The 14,612-nt window shown below is 33.8% G+C and overlaps 1 protein-coding gene across 6 annotated transcripts; it reads right to left on the bottom strand.

Moving 5' to 3' along the window:
- Nucleotides 1-13,474, bottom strand: LOC111698547 (uncharacterized). 6 transcript variants are annotated; one of them, XR_002764558.1, is made up of 8 exons: nt 13,300-13,474; nt 11,110-11,261; nt 7,354-7,516; nt 5,121-5,231; nt 3,292-4,415; nt 1,131-2,209; nt 893-962; nt 1-276 (listed from the first exon to the last, which is right to left on the bottom strand). XR_002764558.1 is itself a non-coding variant. In XM_023468902.1 (6 exons), exons 2-6 carry the CDS (start codon nt 11,256-11,258, stop codon nt 2,116-2,118), a joined length of 1,641 nt encoding a protein of 546 aa, XP_023324670.1. In that variant the 5' UTR covers nt 11,259-11,261; nt 13,300-13,474; the 3' UTR covers nt 1-2,115. The 6 variants fall into 6 exon arrangements, 1 of the variants encoding a protein (XP_023324670.1); XR_002764554.1 differs by having other exon boundaries at nt 1-520; nt 893-2,209; XR_002764557.1 differs by having other exon boundaries at nt 893-2,209.
- Between the last annotated feature and the right edge of the window lie 1,138 nt (nt 13,475-14,612).

The following is a 14,612-nucleotide window of genomic DNA, read 5'->3' as shown; positions in this document are numbered from 1 at the left end:
AGATTGATTTTACAAATGACGATTTTGTACATATAACATATCGTTTCCTTCACGTTACAATATTCTGCTATTGAAATTGATCACACTTCTATTTTCAGAGTATTCTCGTCAAATACTCTGTACGTTGATTAAGAACATATGACACAATTAATAAATTGCATTTTTTAGCCTGGTTCTTAACTATTTTAATATATGAATTATATACCCGGAGCGAAGAATTGAGGTAAGATATTTACGTACTTTTTGTTTGACTCGAGTACCGGCGTTTCAGTCCGACTTGACAGTCAAGCAGTTTATTAGCTAATAATGGCAATCAGCTAGGAAAATGATCGAACTAGGGTGGGATGATCATTGATCAATAGGAGGAAATATTGGCAATCGAGAAATCAACTAGGGAGGAGTAATCAAAGATGAGGGGATAATAAACTATAAAGATATGATTAGATTTGAAAATATAATGAGCTTTTAATGGATAATCAATAATCATCATCCATTGGAAGATAATAAGGAGAATTAGTGACTAAAAATGGATAATCATCTAATAGGAGAAAAATAAACTATGGGAGGATTATCAGCTAGGAAGGAATTATCAGCTATACAGGGATTAACTATGAATGGATAATAAGCTAGGAAGGGAAAATCCGCAATACATGGAATATCAGCTATTTGAGCATAATCAGCTATGAATGGATATGAAAAGAATAATAAGCTAGAGGAGGATAATCAGCCAAGAAGAGTATAATTAGCTATTTGGATACTCAGCCATGATGAAGCGGAAGATAATCAGCTATTGAGGGAATATCAGCTAAAATGGAGCGGTTAGGAGAAGGGATTGATGGATGGTCGTCTAAGATGAAATAATGTGGGGAAATGGGGGGTTGTAATATTTTACGTGTATTATCACGAACAACGATAAATAGACATTTTACAATAAATAACATTTACAATGAATAACAATTAAACTATTATCAGCACAAACACACAGTATAGTACACTTCCACTTTTTATCGATTTTTTTTTGACAATGTCAAAAACTTGTATAAATGCATCTTTTGACCTAGCTCCTTCCCGGACAAGAAAGCCTTGATAATTGTTTAGCTGTAACCAAGTGGTAATGTACTACTCTGTACTGTTTGTACTTTACAAACTGTACTGTACTGTACTGTACTGTACTGTACTGTACTGTACTGTACTGTACTGTACTGTACTGTACTGTACTGTAATAAAAACTATTGAAGATTTGACCCGATTTGTTGAAACCCGTTCACAAAAATGTGACAACGTCAAAACCTAGGAGTGAGCTGACAAACAAAACTTGATGTCGACAGCATAACCAAAATATGCTGACAACAAGTGCTATTCTGACTAATTGATCTTTTTGATAAATTTTTATCACTTTCATTTTTGACATTGCCGAAATTTTCTCCAAATTTGCAACAGTGACTTTGATCCCTATAGTTAGGTTATATCTCTGTATATTTAGTATCACTATGATACTCTTAAGTAGGCTTTAGATTGTGCACTTTACAACACTTGAATATAAATAGGCAGGCTACTTTGTAGCAGTTTCATACACGTTAATGCAGATAGGTAGGTTGCATCTGTACGCATCGTTGCATTTTGCGTTGTACATAGTGTACAATGCACTTGTAATTTTAGGTAAAAGTTTCATAGAAACTGAAGGTATAAGGAGGAATAGGGTAGCATGGCTTATGGAGTATAAGAGAGTTTGTAATATCTTCAAGTAGGAGTTGGTATTATGATATCAGAGTAGGAGTTGGTGTAATTATATAAGAGTTGGAGTTGGTATCATGATATAGTAGGAGTTGGTATTATGATATAGTAGTAGGAGCTGGTATCATGATATAGGAGTAGGAGTTGGTATTATGATATAGTAGGAGTCGGTATCATGATATAGGAGTAGGAGTTGGTATAATGATATCGAAGTAGGAGTTGGTATTATGATATAGTAGTAGGAGCTGGTATCATGATATAGGAGTAGGAGTTGGTATTATGATATAGGAGTAGGAGTCGGTATCATGATATAGGAGTAGGAGTTGGTATAATGATATCGAAGTAGGAGTTGGTATCATGATATAGGAGTGGGAATTTGTTCTAATAGGAGTTGGTAAGCAGAGCAAGAACGAACTTCATTATAATGGTAAAATGTTTCTGTGCAGTTTCCTGTCCGTGTTGGCTCTGCAGGTATCTGAATAAAACAGGAATTTAGAAAAATTTGGACAATAGCCAGTTTTTTATGGATACTATTTTTTAAGGTTTTGAATATGCAAATTTTGGGTTCTATTGAACTGTGATATTTATGCAGTCTAAACAAGTAAGTAATGGGTTTGAAGACTGTTTTCAACTAAATTACGAATTTCTCAAATATGGGTCAAAAAAGTTATAAATAATTTAATCTATAATTGCGTCATAAAATTAAGCCAAAATTTACCAATTTAAAATCATATTTAAGAGTTTAAGATAAGGAAAATTAGTTTGAAAAATAAAATTTTAAAAATCCTTTAAAAACACTTTACCAATTACAATCAAAATACAGTTCATTAAATTCAAATGATGTCTTAATTTTATTCTAAGTAACGTTTAAACATAAATGTTAATTGTTGGGCCTAATAAAGACGAATATTTGATTTTAATACATCAATGTCTGTGTATATGTGCATAGTGTACGTCTCACTTGATAACACAACTAGACAAAACTTTTGCACAAAATTTCAAGTTTTTAAGCGGCAAATGTACAAAAATTAAATAAAACTTCTCATGAAGATTGGGGTCAAAGTTCCGCAATGGAGGGATCGCGGATTTAGCCGTGTGGGCATGGATTCATTTTTATTAACTATTCACATGTCTATCTGGGTTTCCTGTACAGTACAGTCGGAATACTTATAAGGTTAACACCGGGTTAACCCACTAAGGATGAGACTTCAGAGACGACTGTACAGAATTTATTGTAAAATAATTCACTTCGGAAAATGCATTGGCGCAGAACAACAGGTTTACATATTATTGTGAATCCCAGCGACTATAAACTTCTTTCTTTCTTTCTTTATTATTAAATACTCTTAATCAAAAGACTTAATTAAACCTTGGGATCGTCGTGTTTGAAGATTTTCAAGTCGTCTTTACAGTCTCATACTTTGTGGGTAACCCTGTAGCTTCACGCACAAAAATATAATCTTTTTGAAATTGATTTTTTAAAGAAATATCCATTAACTGGATCCGGATATTTTAAACAGATTTAATCCGCATGAGGATGGAGAATGAGATGGTTACCTGTACAGTAGGGCAAGGTACTTGTTCTGAAACCTATCCACCATGAAGCAGGATTGTAGGTTACAACCCTGGCTGGAAAATAGAACTACCAGGAGAAGGATGAGGAAGGTTCCTCGTTCTAATTTTAGTTTCCATATCTCCTCCGCTAGGTGGAGGAGGGAGCTGGTGGTCTCAGTAGCTCCTTCTTTCACCCCCTGACCCTCCTCCTCTTCCTCCTCCATTAGGTTCCATAGTTTCATCTCTCCGGTTCTCATATTCTTGTAACTAATCTGAACTAGGTTAGAGTTACTGATACAGGTGAAGTTCTGCGCACTAGAAGAGCGCAGCATGAGTCCGCGAACGTGACACATGCTTACCATGTTCTTGCCGTACAACAGCTTGCGCGTTTCTACACTGAGCGAGGTAAAGTCCAAGTTCTCCTGCAGAAAGATTAGATTTCGTCGGAGACACAGTTCAACAGCTTCACTGAGCAAACCCTTAGTGAGACGGTTGTTCAAGGTATCGAAGTTACAGGAGAGCAAGACAGAGTTCCAGATACTCGCTGTCTCGGCACTCATTACGGGAAAACTCGAACTCGAGTTTTCAAACGACATTTCGAGCTTCATTAGCGATAACATCTCCTCCTGGCCCAGTTCAACCTTCGAGGATCGATCTGGTTTATAATCGGGAAACTCGGGGATTTTATTCTCGGGAAAATCTGGGGGTTTATATTGAGAAAAATCTGGGGGTTTTCCCTCCGTTTTCTTCTTCTCCTCCTCTAACGTGACAAAGTCGCAGGTTGAGATCAGAGTTTGCAGGTTGTTCAAGTCATCCAGCTCCATCTCCGGCTCCTCTTTTATAGGAACATGATCCAAAGGATCAAACCCGAAAGGAAAAGGATCCTCACGGAGCGGCGAGAGTAGAGTCGGCTCCGTTTTGATATCAAGCTCCCCACTACACCTTGCTATCCGACACGCTCCGTAGTCACGCTCTAAAGGACTGACCGGCTGAGAGGCTGGTAGGCTCAGATCATCATGATTGAACCGACTAGCCTGTCTATGCGCGTGAGAGGGTGCAGACTTAGCTCTTCTCCGCCCTGAACCCCTTTCCAGGGGTAAATCCAGTTCCCCTTCGCGACTAGAATCCTACAACATTAATTACAAGTTGAATTCTACTCCTTACAGGGTGAAAATATACTTTAAAATTACACCAGCCCTTCTGCCCTTTCCAGGACTTACAGTTAAACCTCTTGATAAAGACCAACTTATTTAGTACGGTGGTAGGAGATTAGATCAATATAATAAAGACGACTTTTTTATTAAAGTTTTAATTGTTAACTAGCTTTTTCCGAATTAAAAGTTTACAAGGAATTTAAGAGAAGCTTTTTAATTGACAGCTTCCCTTTGTTTCCATGTTTTTGTGTGTTCATGATGTTAAAAGATTGATAAAAATGAAAATTGAAATCGAAACTCGTCTTCAGTATTTTGATATAAACGACTACCCCCATATAAAAACTTATATACATCCCTGTTGTGGACTTTGATATTAAACAAGATATAGATAAGGAAAGTTTAATCATGCAATGTTGATTTAGATTCATTTAATTATCAACATTATCCACCTGTAAAACTGCGTCAGATTTGATAAACTGTTAATGTATTTAATTTCAATTGAAGGAGGGGGAAAGGGAGGATATGGGGGGAGGAGGTGCAGGGACGAATTCCTGCGAAGGATAATTTTTTTTGATTTATTTTAATTCTTTTTTTTTCGGGGGGGGGGAGTTTTTTCCCTGATAATATACCTACGGGGGGGGGGAAGGGTTTAACCACCCTTTACTCTGTAAATCATACCTGACTACTGGTAGGACTTAATTCTCCGGTCTCTCTGTACTTTTTGAACCTTTTCTTCCTCTGATCGTCAGACAGAACCCAGGAGGGATTCATACCCGTCGTTATACACTTCTACAAACACGATAAATTATAATCATTATCCCCTCCCGCCTACCAGTAGGAAATGTGTTTTATTTACAGTAGCGATACCGGTAATGGAATGGAAATGTCCAGAAAAGTCCGGTTTATTCCACTTTCTTCATTCGGTATTAATCACAGAATACCAGATATATCAGCTGCTTAATAATGTACACTTGTACAAACTGAGTTTTGTAATGAAAAATAAATCTTGTTTTTATTTTTTTTGTTCTCAAATCTTCGAAATTTAAGAATAAAATTATCAAAAACAATTTTTAAAGGAAAAGGGATGGTTGACGCAATTTCAAGTATAAAATAATTATTTACAACTGTGGCTTCTCTATGAAGATGACTTGCAGATTTCTAGCATTTGCAATGAGAGAGTCACAGAGTTTACTACGAAGACAGTTTCTTTACATGAAAAATTAAATTTTAGGAAAAAAGTTTTATGTTCGCCATAATGTTTTCCAAGGCCCGCTAAGCGATATTCAATTTAAATTCGTTTAAATCGTTTCAGGCAGATTTTAAAGAACGTGAACGATCAGACAATGAAAACATAGATAAAATATCTAATCAAGCTCAGAAGATAAGATAATTAATTACTTGTGAAAGAAATTAAGGAAACTGATCAATAGCCATAGATGATTTTCTAATCTCTATATTTTGCAGCCTGCAGGTGTAAACCTACGATATTTCAAACTTGACTATTTGATACAATACAATTCATAGTATGAAATATCAAGTTTTACATCAGGTAGGGTATATAAAGGGATTGGATATTTAAGAGTTTGTGTCAAGTGTTCATAATTCTACGTCATCAAAAACAAACAAATCCACTCCATTACTGGAGGGTTCTCCTTGAAGGTTCTTTCATCGTAATTTCAGCGAGCCTCCATTTAAAAAAATACTGGTCAATAGTGAAGATAACATAGTTTTTCTGACTTTATAATGGTATTTTTCTGGTAATTTCTTCATTGTTTCTGAAGCAAGAAATGCGCAAGTCATGTTTGCAGAGAAACCACAAATGAAATTTAACAGTTTACAAAAACAAAAAAATGGATGTTTAATACTTAATTGGGAGCTATTTTAAGGTACCATTGAGAATTTGGCGTGACACTCGATCAGAGCCAGCTATTTAGAAAATTTGACTCGGATCAAGCTGTCATTCTGCCTTAATTACGGCTTGAGCTTTGTGATTCAAGCTGCATCTTATTTACCACACAGTTGAATTCAACAAACCGGTTTAATATTCTATTTGGTGGATTTTCAGGACAGGAATTGGCGCATTCCGGGTTTTTTATGAGAACAAGACTCAACATTGAGCCTTGTTCTCCCCTAAAATCAACCAAGATCGGTTTTATTTTCATTGGGCCTAACTCCAAAAGTAAAGCTGAAGATCTTGCAATCTTGTCAATCACGTGACACAATCTGTCGTCAGAGTTGGGTCGAAGATTGGATCTTAAAGTCGGGTTTAAAGAATCAGGACTCGAGCAAAAGTTTTTAAATCGTGGGCTCAGTGGAGGTAATATTACGTTTACAATACATTTAAAATAATTTCATTACGTACATAAAACAAGGGTTTACTGAGGAAACGTTGAAATTATTGATCTTTTTTCTTCCGTAATTTTTCTTTTTCATTCCGTATTCTACGTAACGTTTTTTTATATTAACGAAATTAAAAGGAAATTATGTGTCAACGGAATTGAGTTTTTGCCACAAACTCAAATTTTCTAATCCTTATATCTTGGCAACCTAATGGTGGAAACCCTTGATATTTCAAACTTAGGCTATTTGATCTAACAGAATTCATAGTTTGAAATATCTAGCGTCTACGAAATTAGATTGCAAAGATATAGGTATCAGAAAATCAGAGTTTGTGACAAAGACTTAATTCCTTTAAAATTAAAATTAAAAATAAATGTTAAGTTTCTTTATTTTCATTGACTTAAAAGAAAATGTTCGAACATAATTAAAGAAGCTTCAATAACACAAAAAAGTAATCAAAATCATGTATTTTACAAACTTTCCATCAATTTTAAAGAATGATGTATTGTTTAAAATTACGTTCGATTAACCCTTTAAATAAAAAATCTGGAGAAAAGATGAATTTATTTACCTGAAACCGGCATGACTGACAAGTTTTTCTGTTCTTTATGTTGATCTCGCACCCTGATTCAAACTTGCACTGAAAGGTTCTCTTGTTCTTGGTTTGCCAGTTTACAGCTCGACGAAAGAATGCTTTACAGGAGAAACAACAATGGCCACCATAGTGAACATGCCTAAAAATAAAATATTAATTTTATAAAGATTAGATTTTTTAATTTAGGGGCAGGAGTTCTAAAAAGGTAACACAGCTTGAGAAAAATAGCTTTTAATTCATGAACCATTAAAAAATAACTTTCATTCATAAAATTTTAATATTTCTGATTTACACAAATATTAAAACTAATATTTTATCCGTTATTTGTACAGCTTATCACAAGTATTTAATCTAAGCAAAATATGATTGTGTCTGAAGGAAAGGGGGGGGGGGGGAGTAAAGACTGGAAAATAAAGATAAAATGAATCATAACAATTTCAAATCAAAACAATTCAAATATTTTATTTCTTCAGATATGTACACTTGTACAGCACATTTGACATTTTTAACGAGGATATGGTGGGTTTGGACTTAAATCATTGAAATTCTGGAAAATGGGAAAATTCCGCTTAAACAAACAATATATTTGTATCAGTGGTTTATTTATTCAGTTTATTTAAAATTCATGTTTACATTATACATAGAATTGATGAGAACTGATATCAGTTTATTAGAAAAATGTTATACAATCAGTAACTTACTAAATAAGTTGTTATATAATCAGTACCTTACTAAACTAGTTGTTATACAATTAGTAACTTAGTAAATTAGTTATATAATCAGTAACTTAGTAAACTAATTGTTATATAATCAGTAACTTAGTAAACTAGTTGTTATACAATCAGTAACTTAGTAAACTAGTTGTTATATAATCAGTAACTTACTTAACTAGTTGTTATACAATCAGTAACTTACTAAACAAGCTGTTATATAATCAGTAACTTACTAAACTAGTTGTTATACAATCAGTATCTTAGTAAACAAGCTGTTATATTATCAGTAACTTAGTAAACAAGCTGTTATATTATCAGTAACTAACTGAACTAGCTGTTATGTAATCAGTAACTTACTAAACTAGTTGTTATATAATCAGTAACTTACTAAACTAGTTGTTATATAATCAGTAACTTACTAAACTAGTTGTTATATAATCAGTAACTTACTAAACTAGTTGTTATATAATCAGTAACTTACTAAACTAGTTGTTACACAATCAGTAACTTACTAAACTAGTTGTTTTACAATCGGTAACTTAGTAAACTAGTTGTTATACAATTAGTAACTTAGCAAACTAGTTGTTATGAAATCAGTAACTTACTTAACTAGTTGTCAAAATCAAATATTCTTATCGTACAATGAGGTTTTCAATAAAATAATATTCATATTTAAAACTATGACATAACTACAAACTATGAACTAAAAACATTAAGAAAATATCATAATTAAAGTTTATTTTTTTATCAAACTTTGAACTTCTTTTTAGTTCGATTTTTAATATTGAATTTGATAGATTTTCGATACTTTTTTCTTCAAGTTTCCATTGAAACTTTGAATTTAACTAATTAATCAGGTTATCGAGAAATTCCGGGCGAGAATTATCCATTAATTTTTATTCTTCTACTTTTCCAGTTTTTGTTCCTTTAAATTATTTCCTTTAATTCCAAAACATATTAAAATTGTAAAATGTAAATATTAATTCCCTTATCATTAATTTCCTAAGTTATTTATCTGTTTATCTAAAACATGTATACTGTACACTGTACAGGGCTAAGTCATTTGTTCCTGGTTAAATAGATTTCGAAATCGTTCAACATTTAAAAATCATATAACCATACAAAACAATTGAATGTTGACCTGAAAGACGTACAAAAAGGAAATGACCTCAGAAAATGGGAAGAAAAGAGGTATGTGTCGCGTCGGGCTTTGAAATCTTATGTATTCACTAGCTGAAAGGCCCGGCGTTGCCCGTGAGAAAAAAGGTTGAATAAAATTTTTTTGAGAAAAAATAAATCGTTTTTTTTTAGCCTATAACACCCCCCGGCCACCCCTGAGTGTCCACAAAAAATTTCAGCCCAATCGGTCAAGCCGTTTGGCCGGCTATACGCAACATATATACGAATGTCTTGTTTTATTATATAGATTGTTTTCGAGTGTTATCATATATATAGAAAGTCTTATTTATCCTTTAATACTTTTTCCTATTTTCAGTCAAACCGGAAAAATCTAGTTTTTACCTAACTCTAGTATACTTCATCTATATATATACATTTGGATCGCCGTCTGTTTTTTTTTCTATTCAGTATCCGATAAACGTTAAAACGGCTGAACCGATCGAGCCAAAAGAATTTTTTGTTGCTAAAAATCCAACAATTTAAACCAAAAATTTCTCGAAAATTTGTGTTTATTGGATAACAATGAAAAACAATTAATATTTTAGAGCTAAAATTGTTAACTAAAAAGTACGCAAAGCTCTCTAACAGCCTAGTTCTTAAAATATGACATGGTAATATTTACACCAACTAAAGGACAAGTTGTTTAAAAGTTTGAAAATTATTAAGTTTTGGGAAGAGAAGGACGGTATTTTTTATGTAAAAAAATCGGTTTCTCTAGAATAATCATTGAGAGACTGAAAATTCGATTCTAGAGAAAAATGATCGCAATTATCAAAAAGGGGGCGTAATATAGAATATTTAAGACGCACGTGTAGTTCCAGGAATACGGAGAAAAGAAAACAGGACGGACCGTTATTCAAGTCTGCTCCGGGTTGCGAGTTTAACTTGAGGAAACGGTACTATCATCAACTGCTCAAAAGCATAATTTCTTCTTAAATCCTGGAAACCCCGACAAAAACAAATATTTAAAACTGCACAGTCATTGTCTAAGCTAGCTCACATTTAATGTAAAACTATAAGTCTCTTCCTAGTATAAAAATATGAATAAAAACAAGAGAAAAACAAGGTGTAAATATAAAATTAGAGACGGATTTACTTCTTAACTAAATAAATACTAGTGAGGTCTATGTGTTTGTGGGGAGGGGGGAGGGGGTGGGGGTGTTGAAAAGTGATAAATTTATCAAGGATGGAGTTTGTCGTGGCACTAGATATTTAAAACATTTCTTATTTGTACGTAATATTTTTTTCATGAATATAGTTCTTATTTACTAAGTGATTACACAATAAATTACAACATAAACAATTTCTTTACTATTTTTTTTGTCTAGATAGGACATCTTCACGCATTGGTAGACCAGAGATTAGAATTCCAAGAACTCTCAGAAAACTGGATTTCAGCTTAATTCAAATTTTTACCCCCGGGCCGGGGTGCAATATTAGCTTTAGAGAACATTTATAATTCGAAACTTGATAGTAAATAGTGATTTATTTATTTTTAATATCACATGCTTTATATTTATAGTTTAAAAAAAATGAGAAAGAGAAAAAAGGTTTTAACATTATTATTTATAGTAAATGTAACAAAGTAAAACTGCAGTGCTAAAGATTCATTTACTATTAGTTCAGATCCGGGTCCTGAATCCGCACTGGAAAAATTATTTTTCTTCTTTTTTTCGCTTATTTTTATGCTAAAACTTAATGAACCATTCAGAAATCATGAAATTTCAAACAACAGTTCAGATTTGGGTATGAAGAGTAGACAAGTATTTTTTTTTTGGCAGATTATGGTTGATATGTTGCCCCTTAGATACACTCTCAGTAATAGAATGTATTAGTTTACCTGACAGCTCCATCCCCGCATATCCTGCACAGGATCTTCTGCTCCCCCGTCCCGGCCTTGATCTCCTTCCTCATCCTCCTCCTCTCCTCCTTCTCTCCTCCCTCCTCCTCCTGTCCTCGACTAGTCTCCTCATCACTACTGTAATCCATTTTCTAAACATAAAATGTTATACAAAATTAAATACTGAAACGCAAAATACAAAAACTTTCCGTTCCAGAGATGCACCAAAAAGCTTCTTAGTTTTAGATGTTAGGATAAATCCGATCCTTCTCCTTCTTTGCTCAGGATAGATCCAGATCCTACTCCTCCTTCTGCTCAGGATGGGTCCGGATCCGTCTTCTCCGGATTAAACTGGATCGCTCCTCTAAGGACGGATCCTTCTCCTGCATAGGATGGATTTGTATCGTTTTACTCAGGATGGATCCGGATCCTTCTTCTCCTTCTACTCAGGATGATTCCGAATCATTTTTTAGCTGAGGATGAATCCGGATCCTTTTGCTCAGGGTCGATCCGGCTCCTTTTGCTCAGGATGGATTAGGATCCTTCTGCTTTATATGAATCCGGATAAACTGAATTGATTTTTAAGAGACAATTATTTTTTATTATTTTTTCCTGATTTACAAATTATTTCCATTAATTTCATAGTCTCTTCAGAGCTGTGAAAATTTTGCCTTGTTACAATTGTTACCAAGAGAAAAATACTAATTTTGTCAATAATATAAATCCCATAGAAATAAAAATAGCAGTGGATACATAAATATAACTTCTAATCAACCCACGACTATTAATGATGAAAAAGAACTGGGGTTTTCAGGATCCTTCTAATGTCAAAATATATAGGTCTACGCTAGATCTGCAGTATTAAGCCTAGAAAAAAACAGGTTTTTATATCTGTCTGGGTTACCTACTAGACTTCACACAAATGTATAATATTTACATATATCTGAGAGTTAATAATTAAGGTTTAAACTATTCAGTATAATGGTAATCACGGAGGGACGAATGCATGTTCCAGAGACCCCCCCCCCCCCCACTATTACAAAATTTTAAAACAAAAATAACAATCCAAAAAACGTATCCTCAAAATGTCACCTAACTGAGGGGTTTCAAGGGGCACTAACAGCAAAATTTGTCTTTATCTATTCTAATATATTAGTTTAAAATCTAATTTGTTTTCCTCTGTTAACTAATAAACAGACTTAACCTAGAATCTCCAATATTTAACCATCCCCTCCCCCTGTATCAAATCTGCTTTACAAAATCCTTGCGATGGGCCTAAGGGCATATACCACTACACAGTGCAGATAAGCATATTATGTAATATAAATAATATATTACAGTATAATGTATATGTATATATGTTCATGCACGTGGTCTAAACATTTCCCAGTTCAAATTAAACAATTCCCAACATTTTCTAAATATTCCTAACTTCTTTGTGTTTAAAATAAATAGGCCTAACATAAAAACGTAAAAGGTATTAATATTTTTTCAAAAAAGGGGTTTTTAAGGGGGGGGACCAAAAAATTTTTTTTGCGCGCTTACGCGCGCAAATTGTACCCCCCGCTAATTAAAAGCCCTCGTTACGCCCCTGAACCAGAGCATGGTGATAGAAGTCCGAATGAAAAATCATTTTAGAATGCCCATCCTGATCGAAAGGGCGCTATCAGGGAACAATTATTTTTAAATGCTAACCCCCAAAGTGCTTGACTTTGGAGGTAGTAAAAGACCAATTTTTTTTTTTTTTTTGGATTTAATTTATGCTTAAGTCATTGCACCGCCATTTTGTAATATATATATATATATATAATTGATATAAAGTGCTTATAATATATCTGTAGTTTATCTTGGGGTCCAAAAATCGTATACTAGGACAGACCCCCAAACTGTAAATTGTACACAATAATGTTAAAAAACACGTTAAATTACGATTTAACAGTAGAGCTTAGATTCCATGGTAGTTGATTGATTGATTGATTATCGTTTATTTCTTTATGCCTAATTACTGGCATCTTAAATATTATTCCATGGTATTATATTGACAATAAAAGTAAAACTACACAAATATTATACATCAAACTGTATATGGAGGCCTATATGTATAACTGGAAAGCGTACACTCTAAACTCAAAACAGAACTAAGAAATTCTACGCAGCACTTTGAACGAAAATAAAACTGCGAATATTCACCTAGAAATTCTCAAAGTATGTCCATTCTATTACACATTCTCACACTAACCACTTCACCAGCTCTAATTGAACTCCACTTTAAGGGGTTGAATAAACTGCGTATTATTGTGTGAAACGATCTTACTGAGACTGAGAGGCAGGTTTGATACAGACTGGTCAGGCCAGGCCAGGCCAGGCCAGGCTATAGAACTGACTGGTGAGTGGTGCTGTGCAGGCCAGGCAGGGCACGTGTAAAAGAGCCCCGAAAGTTGAAATTATTTTTCCTTCAATTTTTTTAAGTTTCAAAAAATTAGGTTACGGTTAAGGACATCTTTTATCAACACAACCTTAATATCACAAGTTAAAAATAATTTGTAAAAAATCATAACAAGATTTCATTGAGCTGATTTTTTATAAAAAATAGCTTTATTTCATGTTTGCGAAACTTCTTTCCGTCAGCTCTTCATTCATAGAATTTATCTAACTTTGTGATTTTTTTTTCGCTGTATTATTGACATATTGCATAAATTATAATGTGCTCGATTTTATTTAAAAATTGAAATAATATATTGATAACGTTTTGGGTGTGTAAAAATAAGTTTTTTTCTGTAGTCCGAAAAAAAGGTTTGATTGTATAATGCAACGCTTTCAATATTCATTTAATTTGGTTTTAAAACAAAAATTCGACACAAATCATAAATTACGCGGTATACATATATTGTGTGGCAGAGATAGTTTCGGGGCCCCAAAGTACTAACGTCGTACTTGTTGTGACCGGACGATCCGGTACGGCATCAGTCCAGTATGAGAGGGACTCCCACGGTGTAGCTCTTGACGTACTTGCGTTACATTCCCAGAACTTTAATTTATAATTTATATAAATCCTATAGATATTTAAAGTTGACGATCACATTTATCTAAGATATGTTTTTAAACAGATCATTTACTCAACTTATCAATAAATATTTTAAATTATAAACTTTATTTGAATTTTAAATTTTTGATTGAAATTAAATTTTAAATATTTTTCAGTTTGCCCATGACCGATATTTACAGCACTCAGGACAAAAAAGAAGGACCAAGTCATGAAAACTGCAAAGCATACAGAGAGAAGTGAAAGAATTCGTAAAAACAAGGGGAAAGCAGAGACAAGACAGTCCTAAGGCGTATACAGGGTGGGGGGCAACGCCCGGCCCCATAGACCTGTAAGGGGGCACAGCCCCACCCCTGGAACTCAGAACCTTCACACTTTTCAAATCTTAAACTCAAAAAATAAGAAGATTGTATACGTGAACCAGAGCAGGGGCGTACGCGTGCCCCCCCTGAGAGGCTGA

The sequence above is a fragment of the Eurytemora carolleeae genome, unplaced genomic scaffold (assembly GCF_000591075.1).
Source record: "Eurytemora carolleeae unplaced genomic scaffold, Eaff_2.0 scaffold287, whole genome shotgun sequence".
In the NCBI taxonomy this organism is placed as follows: domain Eukaryota; kingdom Metazoa; phylum Arthropoda; class Copepoda; order Calanoida; family Temoridae; genus Eurytemora; species Eurytemora carolleeae.
This window is presented reverse-complemented; position numbering and strand designations above follow the sequence as displayed.